The sequence below is a fragment of the Stenella coeruleoalba genome (assembly GCF_951394435.1).
Source record: "Stenella coeruleoalba genome assembly, chromosome: 17".
NCBI lineage: Eukaryota > Metazoa > Chordata > Mammalia > Artiodactyla > Delphinidae > Stenella > Stenella coeruleoalba.
The window spans coordinates 17,838,014-17,853,975 of NC_137163.1; the positions used below are offsets into that span (position 1 = coordinate 17,838,014).

The following is a 15,962-nucleotide window of genomic DNA, read 5'->3' on the forward strand; positions in this document are numbered from 1 at the left end:
GCTTTTATTACAAGGCAATGTACTGTAAACATAAAAATCTTGAATTTGAATTACACCTTTTATTATGAACATTTCACTCAATAAAAATCTCATGAACTGGGTCCAAGTGATGACAAATTCCAAACTAATGAAGTGTTCCCACAGCTTAAAAAAACAAATTTAGATCACCAAGTAAAATCAAAGCCAAGTGTATTTGCACAACTCAAGAGTGATATGGGGACTTCACTCGTGTTGCAGTGGTTAAGAATCTGCCTGCCAATGCAGGGGACACGGGTTCCATCCCTGGTCCGGGAAGATCCCACATGCCACAGAGCAATTAAGGCCATGAGCCACAACTACTGAGCCTACACTCTAGAGCCCGTGAGCCACAACTACTGAGCCCGTGTGCCACAGCAACTGAATCCCATGCGCGTAGAGCCCGTGCTCCACAACAAGAGAAGCCACCACAATGAGAAGCCTGCGCACCGCAACAAAGATAGCCCCCCGCTCGCCGCAACTAAAGAAAGTCAGTGCGCAGCAATGAAGACCCAACGCAGCCAAAAATAAATAAATTTATTTTAAAAAAAGAATGATATGAATGGACTAGAACCTCTAGTGTTTATACTTCGCCATTTATATCAAACTTTGAAGGTCTTCTGAGTGACATAAGAAGTCTTTGCATTTCCAAGGGCCAAACACTAACGTATACAGAATATCCTCTCTACTCACTTGTTGAAGACCAAGAAATCTGAGATACAAGGGAATGCTATGACTAGTGACACACCCCAGTCATTTAAAGAGTTCTCTCAGGTGATTCTGGGCCATTCAATCTTGTGCAAGCTTTCCTCCTCATTAGTCCTGCTTTCTACATGTGGAAGCATGCGCCATAACTACAAGGGAACCACTGTTGGTTATCTGCTCACTGTCTTCTTTCATTTCTTGCAAAGGCAGCAAACAATACATTTATGTTTACCTGGATCCCCAAAGGCACACATAGACCCTTTTGTTTGAATACTTTGGATGGGAAGGTCTTAAACCAATCTGTGTGGTGAGGGGACCCAAAGAATCTCAAGAGACCTTCCTGATCCAGGAAGACTCCAGCTTCTGGTGATAAATGACCCCATCCTTACTTCTGACAATTACCTGTTTTTAGGGAGATGCTATAGAGGAAAAGGAATATACGTTCAGTTTATGGTTCTCTTTCATTTCTATTTTCAACAAACAATTAATAGAACCCAAATCTTTTTCAAACACCTAGTGTTTTCCTTTATGAGCAAAAGACAAATTATAGTTTAGAAATTAGAATCTATTAGATTCAACCTCATTTCTTCTTTGTCTTCTAGAGTTTTTCTTAAAACCGAAAGATAAGTTCTTTAGGCAAACATTTACTTAGCATCAGTCTTACATTTTCACAGTCAAGTCTGTCTGGTAGGTTATATAGGAATAATAGAATTCTGTCAGTCTGTTAGGCTCAAGTCAGCTGCCTTTTTCTGTTAAGTATCCTACCACACTCAGAATGAATGAATGAATGAATGAATGTTTGAATGAGTGTCTAAAGGTAGGCAGCTGTCATTTTTCTGGTTAAACCTAAGCCAACTACAAAAGTTTAAGGTGACATATAGAAATGGAATAAAATAAAAACAATCCACATACATTGTTTAAAATTTTTATTTGCTTAAAAAAAGAATGGAAATAGGTTTGCAAAAATATATCTGCATGTACAAAGTAATCCATGTGGTTAAGGAGCGCAAGCTCTGGAACATACTGCTGGATAAATTATTCATCAAAATTGGATCTTTTTCCATCAGAATCAGTGGGAAGTCATTATTTTACATGTCAAAAGCCACTGAAAAAACTAAATCTATTTTTACAATCACCAAATTCGGAAAGGTTATATTCTAACACATATTCTTGGATACCAGTGGAGCTAGTTACCAAGTGATCTCAGAGTTGGACAGATCAATTTAGCAAGAGGTAGTTTCTCCAATCATGTCCCTCCTTTCTTTTCAGCAAGGTCATTCCTAGAGGGGATAAGGATAAACAGCATAATCTTCGAGTCCCTTTGAATTCCTGTTCTGCTGGGACCCCATTTTCCTCAAAGACAGTCATATCTGTCTTGTTGCATTTTAGGACTTGAGATCATCTACCACAGAAAAGATTCCAGAGTTCAAACTTCTTGGCCAATTTTTCTTTGAGCATGCCATTAAAACAACAAAGAGAAATCAATCCTATGGTGTCATGGATTAGGGGAATTGTTTTAAACATACTTTTTGTTAATATAACAATATTATTAACAATATCCAAGGAGGAGATGTAGGCTGGTGAAATGAGTCCCCTCCCAAAGGCAGCATACAAACCACATAACGACATTCTTCTTGAATAAGTTGCCTTAGGAGCTTTTGCGGTTGGTCCTCCAAGTTCTCCTGAGACTATCAGATCCCAGAGCCCCACAGCTCCATGGCTTCCAGCTCATCTTGGACAGGGGTGAACTCTGGCTCATCAGGATGGGGAACTAGAGAGGAAGAGTGGGGGTGGGGACGTGATAGAACCCAGGAACCATAAATTGATATCCTCCCCTTATATGGGTCCATAGAGACATAGTCTCTAAAGTACAGAGATATCCTGCTCGGGTAGAAAGTAGTAGCTACCTTTATCCACCACAGTGCTTGCACCTTTGCCAGGAGGTTTCAGATGGTTAGCGAAAGAAGGAAGGTACAGATATACCGCAGAAATTGTTAGGAAACTAGAATCACAGCCAACTGCTTAAATATTACATGTTTTATTTACAAAAGAAACCCTGAAATCTCAGCAGAATGATGAAAGAAAAATAAATTTTAAAAACCCATCTCATGTTAGAAGTCCAACACCAGGGGGCAGTAGGGAGGGGAGGTGATCAGAGGAAGAATGGATAGTAGGGTGGTCAGGGAGAAAGGTGCCCAGCAATTTGTGTGGCTACAGGAAAGAGGAGAAGACACATTTAAGTAACTATTCCTGGGCCTTCACCTAGGGAAGCTTGGGATAATTCTTGGTAGACAATCTTATACCTACGCTCAGGCTGATATGCAGCAGTCAGTTTCTATAACAACTGACACATGTGATTTGGTTAAGTTCCAGTCTTATCATTGTATGTGCTTGGAGCAGGGAGGGCAAGAAATGTGACAGTGGGCAGGTAGGGAAGCAGGTGAGGCAGGGAAACAGAGTGCCCATTGTTAGGGGCAGGGGATGGGTGGTGGTGGTCAACAGGACAGTTCTGTATCTGCAGCCAATTGCCCAGGCCAACGTAATCAGTGGAGGAGTTCCACATCAGTGCTGGTAATCATTGTAAGGGATCAGATCTTAATAAGGGACAGGGATATTTGAGAGAACGGGGAGGGAAGAGATGAACAGAGAAAAACACATCAGCAAAACTTTGACCAGTTCCTCTGGCAAATAAGGTTAAATTTCTTCTAAAGCAGAAAATTTAAATTCATTGGCTAATAAGCTCATTGCCCCAAAGCAGTCTTTGAACCTCTCTCTTGATGCTTCCAAGTGTGACTATGTTAAAAAATGTCCCATTACACAACCCTCCAGCATGCAGACCACAGATGTTTTCAGGAAGCATAATCTTTTCAGAATCTCAGTCTAGTGGTTAGGAAGAGGCAAGGACAGCATGGCCACTTTTGTTTCTTAAAATAATCCTTGGTGACCTAAAATGCATGCGGTGGGCAGGATGTCACCCAACAGTATCTCCAGGGCCCTCCTAATTACGGGGAAAGTTCTAAGTTTGAGGTTTCCCCAAAACAAGAGTAAAACTTTAGAGGACTTCGTGGCCACACCACAGAAATAACACAGAATGAGAGGCCCCAAAGAATGTTCAAACATGTCCCTCAATGATCAGATATGAGGTCAGAGGCCAAATCTGTGTGGATCGCCATTTGGAAGCAAGGAAGACTTAGATGTGGTATTATTTTAAATTTCCTCTTCAGAGGTAACCTCTATATTAATTTGTACTTTACAGAAGATGCCTCTGGATAATTTAAAAGGTTGTGAGCAATTCAAGCTCTGCTTCCTGTGCATAATAGGTCTGCTTTTATAGCCCCCTCACCATTATGATACTAAGCATAGCAAGACATTGCTCAAAGCCCACAAGGGCTGACACTTACCTCCTACGCTGTAGGCAGAACATGAAGAGGGGTCGCAGTATCCAGGCTGGCCAGAAGGACCTTGTGGTCCAGGCACCCCCAAGTGACCTGGTGGACCCCTTGGTCCAGGAGAGCCAGGGGGTCCAGGGCTTCCTGGTCGACTTTCCCCGGAAGGTCCTACGAAGTACCCACCAATGAAAACAGTTGGTCTTTTATCATCACAGGGTGAGTTTTCAGACTACCAAGAAGTAAACTAACTCTTACAAGAAGCCATATTACACATCTTAACAACTGGGGTGATCTGCCTCTCTCTACTCATTGAGTTCTATTCCTGAACTGGATTTCCTGGAAGAGGATCATACTGCAATCACATGTTCTCCTGGAGGTCAATGCTTTCAATCAGCTCAGGAAACCAGAAAGCAAAATGTAGTCTTTTTTTTAATCACCTCCTGGATATGAAAGGGAAAGGAGCATACCACTGTCAACCTTGTTTTCTTTATGGAGTTTCTGTTTCCCAATGCAGGTTCCTTATGAATTCAATGTATGGCCATGCACACACACACACACACACACACGTACATATGCACACACACATGAACACACTTGATCTCAACCTTATAACTTATCCTGGTTTATGGCCCCAGATAATTGGAATAAATTAGTCTAAATTTGAAAGAAATTATACTGGAGGAGAAAAATGAGAATTCTGAAATTGGACCCAATATACGAATCCAAAATTTCTTTAGGCTAGCTTGAATCAATTGAGAACTTACACTGAGTGAAAGTGAGACGGGGACTAAAATTTCTGTGAATTTAAGAAGTATGTCAGTCTGGCATTTTTCTGGTTTATGCGTTTGCTTTGTTTTGCTTTAGGCCTGGATTCCAACAGTGCTTAGAAGGCCTTTTTCAACTAGAAATGAAACTCTTCAACTAGAACCACAATGAAAATTAGGAACACGTATCACCTTATATTTGAAAAGCGTTGTGACTCTCAGATGCATTCCGTTTCATTCAATTAACATTCACTAACCACTCATTCTGTGTAAGGCATGAGCTAGATCAGTTCCTCATACAATCTCTAATAACAGGAGTATTTATACTCAAAGTGAATCCATTGCATTAGGAATCTCTCCTACAAAAGGTATTTTCCAAAATCATCATTAGGTTGGAAAGAAAAATCGGTAAGTCATTTGATTCAATATGGCTAAGACGGGGATTGTAAATATACAGTTGGATTGTAACCTTATAACTTTAATAACAGAGTATGATCATCTGGAAGCCATTCTGAAAGCACATAGTAGAATACACAAAACTCATTCAGTAAGGTGACCATGGTGGCAGAAACTATGAGTGTTCATCCAATATCCATGCGTTCCCCTAGATTTTGAGACTCCCTTACAGGTCGGCTGGGGCCATATGGCTAGTTTCAGCCAGTGAAATATGACTGGAAATGACATCTTTCATCCTGCATTCAGGAAGCTGATGTGCCTCCTTTATCTTTCTCCCAAGGCCTTTTGTTCCAAAATGGGGGGAAAGTTACCGTACCCACATCAAACTTTGGGTAAGTATCAATCCACTAAGCACTGGGGATTGATTTGTTACTACAGCATAGCCTAGCCCAGCCTAACTCACGCAACCAATAAGATCCCAGAATATGCTGTATCTTTGGGGGTTTGTGTATTGGGAGGTTCGTTACTAACAAACTAGCCTTCCAATGAAAGGAACGAGAAATATAGCCATTCCAGTTGGACACAAGGATGTAATATGGCCATTTGCCTCACCTGCAATGTCAAGTGAATATAGAGATTTAGGATTTCCACCTTACAGTTTCCTGTTAGGTAGGAAGAGTTACCTGCTGGCCCAGGGGGGCCTCTTGGACCTTGAGTTCCAATGCCTGGATTTCCTTTATCTCCCTTCACACCAGTTAAACCTATTCAAAAAAAGAAGAAAAAAGAAAGAAAGAAAGAAAAGAAAGTTCTCCTTAAAATGACATCTGGGTGGTTCTGTTTTTCTGGGTTTCGAAAGGATATCGCTGATGAAGGCAATGATGAGGGTTGATTTAGGGTTACGGTTGTCATGGGACTTTTAAATTGAATCCTGACACTGGTGACTTCTGCACAACCACATACAGAAGGCTGGCTCTGTATCTGAGTTGTCTTCTGTATTTGTAATACTGCAAGTTTATCGTCCTCCCTCCCACTGAAGTGGCTCAGCCTGCAGGGATCTGGCCTGTGTCTTTGCACGCACCAGGCCATTGGACGCATGCAGTTGGCACCCCATGAGTAACACAATAGAAATCACAAGTGGACATATCTAACATTTTCCTTTTGGTCCACCCTGTAATGTATCTGCAAAAGGCATGAATTATAATTAGGCAGCAAAGTTCTAAAGAGCGTGAGTTTCCATTAAAAACTTGGAAGCTTCAGGACGGCCTGTGTTTGATTTGGCTGATTCAGCCCCATAAAAATCTAAACCTATTCATGTTTCTTTTCCACTGAACAAACTTCTTATTCCAAATAATTTACGCTGGTGTTAACAAACTATAGATTTTTACAGGCAGAAAAACAGAGAAATACAGGCTCTGACACCTCATCGTCCAAATGGGTCCTATCACAAGACTGCTGAACAGGTGACAGCATGCTATATTGAGGCCCGATTCGTCAGACAGAGAGAAGAATCAGACTGGGGTCTGGGTTACCCTGGCTCGCATCACAGAAAGTCTCTAGTATCTGTTTTTCATGTACAATAATACTTCGGAATAATAGAATGCAGAAATACATCTCTTCATAATTACAAAGAAATTATGTGTGAACTGGCAAAGCCTAGGAGGGAACATAAATAAAGGAAAATAATTTGATAGGCAGCAGGCATGCAAGTGATCTAAAGTGTTTATAGTTACAAATAGCTTTTTTTTCCCTTCTAAGTGCAAGGCATGTTCACTGTAGGCAAATTAGAAGATACAAAAAGCAAGGACTCCAGTCCTAGAAAAGAATCACTTTTAACATCTTGGTTTGTAACTTCCAGAAAGAAAGGTATTGATGTAGTATTTGCTCTGGGAATAGCAGTGTTTTTCTACACTGCACATATACTGATGGTCCTTTCGTTTGACGTTTTGATGTCTGCTGTGTTCCTTGTTGACCACCTCTTGGGGTCAAGGTGGTATACCTGTCACCTTTAAAAAAGCCCTTCTTCCTTGTTAGCGGTCCTCAGGGCTGCTCGATCCACCTCAATGCTTCCCTAACATCCATGCCTATTGCATGTGGCCTTGGTGGTGTTTTCTGAGCTCACGGAAGACCAGTACTGCAGGAAGAGGGCAGGGCACTGAGCACCAAGCCTCTGACCTCCTGTTCTGAGACTCACTCTTCTCCTAGGAACTGACAGGAAGAGAGTTATTTCTCAAAAGTAAAACTACAATCATATCTGAGTTTAAAAATCACATAGACAAGCCAACATCTAATGCTCAATTGCTAAATCAAGTTGTTCAGACAGAAAATCACCATGAGTACGTCTACTGGGAGTTACCCAAATAGCTACTGGTTTAGCTAACTGGGTAATAACTGGAGTGAGTACTTTTATTTTTTTGCTTTTTATTTTTTTGTTTTATTTTTGGCTGTGTTGGGTCTTCGTTGCTGCGTGCGGGCTTTCTCTAGTTGCGGCGAGCGGAGGCTACGCTTCGTTGGGGTGCGTGGGATTCTCATTGCAGTGGCTTCTCTTGTTGTGGAGCACAGGCTCTAGGCGTGTGGGCTTCAGTAGTTGTGGCACGTGGGCTCAGTAGTTGTGGTGCCGGGGCTTAGTTGCTCCGCAGCATGTGGGATCTTCCCGAACCAGGGCTCAAACCTGTGTCCCCTGCATTGGCAGGCAGATTCTTAACCACTGTGCCACCAGAGAAGTCCTGTGAGTACTATTTTTAATAGGAGGTAGATGCTCCCTCACTTGCGAACAATTGTGCCCTAACGTGCATCTGGAAATTTAGCAGAAATAGCCTCTTCTTCTGTGAGAGTTGGAGTTGCTTTCCCCACAGGGAACCACTGATTTTTAAAGAATTAAAACACAAGAAAATACACCGATGACTAACAGCAGGCTGCATGATTAAATGCACAGTGATTCAGAGGCCTCCCGTGACCTTACAGTACCTAAGGATCAATGGTAAGGACATGGCTTCCCCACAAGTGGAAGACGTAGGCTGAAGACAACATCCAGGACAGTATCCTTGGGAATAAGCCCCTGATAAGAGTTTCCTGACCTATCCTTTGCTTATTCACAAAGAATGCAAAAGGTGGGGAAGACTGGGGAGTAGAACGTCTGGTTGCTTTAATTTTCTAATTATGTAGAGAAAAGCAAGTGGCATTTGTTATTATCTGCAATACAAGTCAAAGTAAGAGAGGAAGGTCCTCAAAAGAATAGTCCAGCCCCTCAAGATGCCTTAAAAGAAAAAAAGAAAAAAAAGAAAGCTTTTAAGGATGTAGTTATATATTAACAGAGAATTTTAGATTTCCTTATCCTTGAAGTTATGAAATGTTCCAACTACATGTAGGCTAATATATCAATATTTGTCTATGTCTTCACTTGTGTTTCTCAGACTGAAGGAATACTCAGGTCCATGACAACCGATAAATCTTTCTTTTGGAATGAAAAAAACTTGTTAAAAAACACCATTCAAGGGACTTCCCTGGTGGCCCAGGGGTTGAGAATCCGCCTGCCAATGCAGGGGACATGGGTTCGAGCCCTGGTCCGGGAAGATCCCACATGCCACAGAGCAACTAAGCCCGTGCGCCACAACTACTGAGCCTGTGCTCCAGAGCCTGTGAGCCACAACTACTGAGCCCGTGTGCCACAACTACTGAAGCCCGCGAGCCTAGAGCCCGTGCTCTACAACAAGAGAAGCCACCACAATGAGAAGCCTGCGCACCGCAACAAAGAGTGGCCCCCGCTTGCCCCAACTAGAGAAAGCCTGCACAGCAACGAAGACCCAACGCAGCCAACAATACATATATACATACATACATACATAGAGTTAAAAAAAAACCAGACAACCACTATTTAAGTACCTAAGATGAGGACTGAAATTGAAAGCTAAGCTTAGAGGCCTCAGATCTCTAAGAACAGAACTGGATATACTTTTGATAAGCCTTGTAGGCTGTGATTAAAAGAAAGGAAATCAAATGTTCTAAAATGTCAGCCTGTGACTGTCCATGAAATGACAATAAAGTCTGGGCATAGTCATTCTTTACAGACAAAATGCAGTCATCGCCCATAATAAGGGCTCCCTCATACATCTCTTTTGTGAGGGTCCAAAGTGGGGCCATTTGGTGCTGAGATGGGGTCACCAGAGCAAAGACATGGGAACTCCTGAGTTCACAGGATATTCCCTCCTGAAATACCCTTTCCACCTTGGGTGTCTCCATACATACTCCTCATTCTTAAAGACTCAACTCAAAGCTTCTTTACAACCACAACAGGCAGAAGCACAACAAATTCAAGGATTATCTATCTCAATCATGGCTATATCCCCTACATTTCCATGGTGCCTTCCACATAGTACCTAACCCACAAGTATTTACTGAATGAACAAATGAATGAATGAATGAATAAATAATTTGCTTCCGTATTACCTGTGCCTCCTTTGGCACTTACCCCATTGCACTGCTTGTTCTCATGTTCACCTCGCCCGGCACCATGAGCCTGATGACTGCAGGGACCATGCCTGATTTATTGCTCTAGTGTCAGACCCAAGCACAATCTCGCACATAGTAGGTGTCCAGTAAATACAGGAAGGCTAACTGAATGACTGAATGTCTACACCAAAACGCAGCTGACTGTTAAAAAGCAAGCATGACCTTTGAAGGATCAAAAAAAAAATTCCTTAGGCTGGAACTCTGCTTTTACTTTCACATGTCTGGCTTTTGTGAAAACTGTTTTTTTCTCACAAGCTCCTTATGTGGCAATATTAACTACTAGCGTTATTTAGAGATGAGTATCATGGACTCCAATTAAATTTAAGTTTCTGTCATTTTTTAAAAAATGAGCATAGGGACTTCCCAGGCGGCGCAGTGGCTGAGAGTACACCTGCCAATGCAGGGGACACAGGTTTGAGCCCTGGTCCGGGAAGATCCCACATGCTGCGGAGCAACTAAGCCCGTGCTCCACAACTACTGAGCCTGCGCTCTAGAGCCCGCGAGCCACAACTGCTGAGCCCATGCGCTACAACTACTGAAGCCCGTGTGCCCAGAACCCATGTTCACAACAAGAGAAGCCACTGCAACGAGAAGCCCACGCACCACAACGAAGAGTAGCCCCTGGTCGCTGCAACTAGAGAAAGCCCGCACACAGCAACGAAGACCCAACGCAGCCAAAAATAAATAAATAAAATTTTTTAAAAAATTGAGCATAGATGACATAAATGAAGATCTAACTTACTAAAAATATGATTTAGCTAAGATTAAAATATCCTTAGTTTTCTGTGGAGTTACCAAAAATATTTAGAATAGAATAAAATCTTTTCTATTATTTATTCGTTCATTCTTTTTTTCTTTTTTTAATGAGAATTTTTATGATCTACTCTCTTAGATCTTACTCTCATTAGAATTTTAAGATCTTGCTCTCTTCTTTCTTTCTTTTTTGAAACTTTTAAAATAGACTTTACTTTTTGAGGTTCACAGCAATACTGAATAGAATGTAGAGAGTTCCCAAATATCCCCACCCCCTACACTTGCATGGCCTCCGCCATTACCAACATCCCTCAGTAGAGTGGTATATTTGTCATATTCTTTCTTTTTTAAAAGTCTCATGAGAAACCACATCAGGGCTACCTGATTCTCCCTTACTACTAATCTAACACTGACCCTCCACTATTTTCTCTTACAGATCTACTAAGGCAGAGACATGTTTGTTCTAGTTCATCGTTATATTCCTAGTACCAGGCACATATTAGTCACTCAAGAAATATGATGAATGAATGAAATACAAGGTCTGATTACAGATTTTGACAAACCAAGGATGTGAACAGTTGGTGTGTCAGCTATTCCTATAAATGGCCTCAACAGGTTTTGAATGCTAGATGCTTTACATGTACAAACCCACTTAGTCTTCACAAGAACCAAGATGGCAGGCACTACTGTTAACCCTAAAAGAGGCCTGTGATTCAGAGAGGTTAAGTCGTTTGTCCTTAGCTAGTAAGTAACAGAGCCAAGATTTCAACATGGGCAGGTTGATTCTGAGGCCTATACACTTAACCACAACACTCCCGGCCTCTCCATCCCAAGCTGGACCTAGAGGCTGAGTTTGTCTTGTTTGCTGTAGTCATGGCTTCCTGAACTGCCTGTCCAATCAATCTGCACATTTCCTCTGGTCCCACACTCAGAAATCAGCCCTGTGGTTATCATATTTCTTCAGCTTACTTCCCTTGGTTCACACACTTGCCCTCTGCTCGGAGCAATACTTGGGGTTGACTTTAATAGGATTTATCCTGCTCACACGGATGACTTGCCCAGGATCTGGCTTTTGGTTATCAGTTTCCTATTTTCCTTGGCCTGTTGGCCTCTGAGTGGGAAGATTTTACCCATTCCTATGGTCCCATGACCACACCAAGCACTCAGGCTGGAGTCTCATGCTACTCCGAGGAGCAGAGACATTCCCTCTTTATTCCAGACATTCGGAGCAACTCTCAGAATTTATGCCCAGGCAGATATGCAAGGCCTGGGTAATGTTTTCATTGTAATTCTACCAAGAAGCCACAGAAAATGTGAGACAAGGCTTCAGCTATGTTATTATATTGTCTGTTGCCTGGGAAATGGCTGGTGATAAATTCCAAGTATAGTCTGTTTTTCATTCAATGTATGCTTGAATGCCTGCTAGGTACAAGGTACTGGATCAAGTACCTAGCTACAAGGTGGCAGATTAATTGGACTCAATCCAACAAGTATTTAATGTCCTTTTCCAGCCTCTGCTATTTTTACATGCTTGGCCCATAGGATTAGTACCAGCATGTGGAGCTCCACATTTTGTGCTATGGTGGCCAAGACTGGAAAATACATATTGGTTTGTTTTTTTTTTTTTGCGGTATACGGGCCTCTCACTGTTGTGGCCTCTTCCGTTGCGGGGCACAGGCTCCGGACGCGCAGGCTCAGCGGCCATGGCTCACGGGCCCAGCCGCTCCGCGGCATGTGGGATCTTCCCGGACCGGGGCACGAACCCGTGTCCCCTGCATTGGCAGGCGGACTCTCAACCACTGTGCCACCAGGGAAGCCCCTACATATTGGTTTTAAATGTAAAAGAATCTTTGCAAACCACTGCTAAGGGTCCCTCTCCCTATTGCCTTTTTCATAAAACAACTAGTCATCTAGTATGCCTCTATAATTCAGGGCTCAGCCAGGGAATGGTAAACCACTCTAGATCTTTCAGGCAGAGGGCATTTAATACAGGGATTTGGTTACATGGGTGACAGAAGGACTGAGAAACCAAATAGAAATGATGAGGCAACCCATAACATTAGCAACAGCAGGAAGCAACTATCACCCCTAGGTGTGCAGGGACAAAGAGAGGAAATGGTGTGCCTGGAGCTTTCTGGTAGGATCTAGAATGAGAGTGAGAGATGCTCCAGTGGAAGCAGGAGCCACACAGGGGCTGTAGCCACAGCTGGAGTGGCAGAGGAGGCAGGGGTGGGGCTAAGAGGAGAAATAGTCTGACTTTTCTCCTCCTCTTACCCTCTAATCCTCCGCAGTGCCTCCCATTGGCTGAACCTGCTCAGGAGCAGAGGGCAAAGAAGCCTGGAAACACAGTGATGCACAGCTAAAGGAGGGAGAGGAGCAAACCGAAAGCAAACTCCCAGTCCAGTCCTAATATCAGGTACTGAGAATTCAGAGTCAAAAGCATCCTTCCTGCCTGTCACAGGTCACCATGCAGTAGAGTAAACAGACAAACGAGTAGCTATAATGCGGTATGAGAATTGCAACAACAAAATATGAGGGCGTCAAACTGAGGCATCTGTGGGGGATCTCAGAACGCTTTCCAATAGAGCTGACCGTTGGAGTTAAATCTTGAACAGCAGGCATTAGGCAAGGAAAGAAGGGATGGATGGAAATGCACATGCAAAGGCTTGCTGATGAGAGAGAACAGGGAGCGCCTGGGGAGCTAGAAATGGTTTGGAAGAGCTTTGGCGGCTGCTGGCTGGGGAGTGGTCTAGGTCACGTCCGGACAAATTTTGTGTATCAGACTGAATTTGAATATAGGCCTTTACGTGCAGAGAACTCCTTCAATACTTTCTACCTACCCTATTTCCCCCCTTTTTTTTTTGTTTGTAGTAAGTCATACTATTTTTCTTAAAGAGGAATTCAAACTGTTTAAGCTTCGGGACCCACAAAACATGGGTCTGCCTCTGCTGGATGCTACAAAGCAATACAACTAGCTGAGGTGGACCAGAGTCCCACAGAGCACAACCCCACCAACAAACACTGTGCGGGCTTCCCTGGTGGCGCAGTGGTTGAGAGTCCGCCTGCCGATGCAGGGGACACCGGTTTGTGCCCAGGTCCGGGAAGATCCCACATGCCGCGGAGCGGCTGGGCCCGTGAGCCATGGCCGCTGAGCCTGTGCGTCCAGAGCCTGTGCTCCGCAACGGGAGAGGCCACAACAGTGAGAGGTCCGCGTACCGCACACACACAAAAAACAAAACAAAACAAAAAAAACCACTGTGGTAGTCCCACTGAAAAGCTGAGGAAAACGCACTGAATCATTAAGTAGTGCTACCCAGTAGCCAAAGGAACCCACTCACCAGATCAAGAGCAAGACAACAGGATAGTTTGCACTTCAATGTTTTCTATCGCTCAGAGACATGGTAGTATAGGCAGGAGGTCCTCAGGTCTTTTGACCACAGACATCTAAATTAGACACACTTACATTTGGGCAGTGGAGGGCAGGGGGAAGCACAGAGGGAAGAGACAGTGAAGGAGGGAGAAGGGAGGACAGAGGAGAGAAGATGATGAGGTACCCAGCTCATCATCACACACTAACCCTATCTCGTTGTTTGCAGGTTGACAGTTCACAGCTGCAGGGGTGGAGCAAAAGAGAACAGGGATTAAATAGGGCACCAGGAATCCTGGTGTTTTGTCCATCTAGTTTTGCCACTGATATTATGACCTCATAGGTACATAATAAGAAGGTCAGACCAAACGCCAATCTATCACTTTCAGCTCCAAAGTTCTGATTGCTCTTCCTCAAATGCCATATCATTTCCAGAACTGACTGCTGGGAAAATTATAAATGATACAAAGTTAGCAGGAAAATGAGCCAATTGCTGTAGCTTAAAAAATGAGTATTGTAGGTTCAGCACGGATATTCAGCCATTTGATGGTATTTAAATAGATATTTAAATTAGAGCTTGGTCTGGTCTTTATTCTTTACAGAACTGAAAAGTGATGTGATGCTCTCCACTCTCGGAAAAGAAGGGAGTTTTGTCAGGGCATTGGGACAAGGCCAGGGTCTATGGAGTTTAAAACAAAATGTGTTATGGCCAACAGCCCTTCATAATAAGCATGAAGAATCACTATTAAGGTAAATACATCCTGTATCTAGGATCCTCATCATGTTTTTCTGAGCTAGTAAAAAGTCCAGAAAAGTCAAATTACTTTGCTATATTCACATAATAATTTAATGTCTAGGTTAAATCTAGAACCAAAGAAAATGGAAAGGGTTAATGAATATATCTTCTCTATGTATGTTTTCACCCATCTACACAAATGCATTTGGTATACTTATTTATTATAATGTATTTATTGCTTTAAAAGCAATGTCAAAAAATTCACTGAAAACGGTTTATCATAGCTAATATAAACAGTTTTAGTTTTATCCTATAAACTAGTACATGGTATACTTCCATTTCACTTGTTTATGTTCAAGGCCAGAAATTTAGAAAATGACAAAACACATTTCTACATTTAAAGATAGGGAGTGGGGAAAAGAGAATTGGATGAAGGACGTCAAAATGTACAAACTTCCACTTAGAAGATAAATAAGTACTAGGGATGGAAAGTATGACATGATAAAAATAATTAATATTGCTGTGCTTATATATGTAAATTGTCAAGAGAGTAAATCCTAAGAGAAAAATATTTTCTCAAGAAAAAATCACTTTTTTCCAATTTCTTTAATTTTGTATATATACCAGATAATGGATATTCACTAAACTTACTGTGGTAACCATTTCATGGCATATGTAAGCCAAATCATTATGCTATATGCCTTAAGCTTATACAGTGTATGTTAATTATATCTCAATAAAACTGGAAGAAAAAATGATAAAAAATAAAGTAAAGGGAGTCTCTCTCTTTCTCTATTTCCAGATTTGTGTGTGTACACGTGCACGCACACACACACACACACACACACACACACACACACACAGAGGCAATATAGGCAGAAGATCCTTTGACCTTTTTACCACAGACATCTAAATTAGACACACTTAAATTTGGGCACTGAAAAATCCAATGCTTTTTCTATGTATTTAGGAAATGCATATAAAATATATCCAGTATAACCAAAACTTCTATTTAAAAATTTCACCCTGCTTTTCCGGCTAAAATTATATGATGATGATTTGAAGAAAATGCTGACGCTGTCAACTTGGCAGTCATTGGCTATTAACAGGATGTCTTTAGATTGATGAACTAAACCACATGGGCTTCTGCTTTTATCATGGCTCTAGGGTTGAATGAGAAATGGCAGCCAAAAAGCTAGCCAAGTGGTAGTTAACACCATAAATCACTTATGAGTCATGAAATAGCTATCAGATAACAGGTATTATGAGGAATAAAAGGAAAACAGACATTAAATTTGGTTTGTGGGGAGCATGTAGTCTCATTGGTGAAA

General features: G+C 42.1%; 1 protein-coding gene across 6 annotated transcripts in view; it reads right to left on the reverse strand.

The window, feature by feature from the left end:
• Positions 1 to 1,686: 1,686 nt before the first annotated feature.
• Positions 1,687 to 15,962, reverse strand: part of COL14A1 (collagen type XIV alpha 1 chain) — a 249,516-nt gene continuing 235,240 nt past the window's right edge. For 5 of the 6 annotated variants that reach the window (XM_079902459.1, XM_079902463.1, XM_079902460.1 and 2 more), the window contains 3 exons: positions 5,953 to 6,030; positions 4,122 to 4,277; positions 1,687 to 2,491 (listed from right to left, as the gene is read on the reverse strand). In XM_079902459.1, the coding sequence (XP_079758585.1) occupies positions 2,412 to 2,491; positions 4,122 to 4,277; positions 5,953 to 6,030 (314 nt within the window). In that variant the 3' untranslated portion in view covers positions 1,687 to 2,411. Of the gene's footprint in view, positions 2,492 to 2,780; positions 3,315 to 4,121; positions 4,278 to 5,952; positions 6,031 to 15,962 lie in introns of those variants that run through there. The other variant, XM_079902462.1, reaches the window with a different exon arrangement.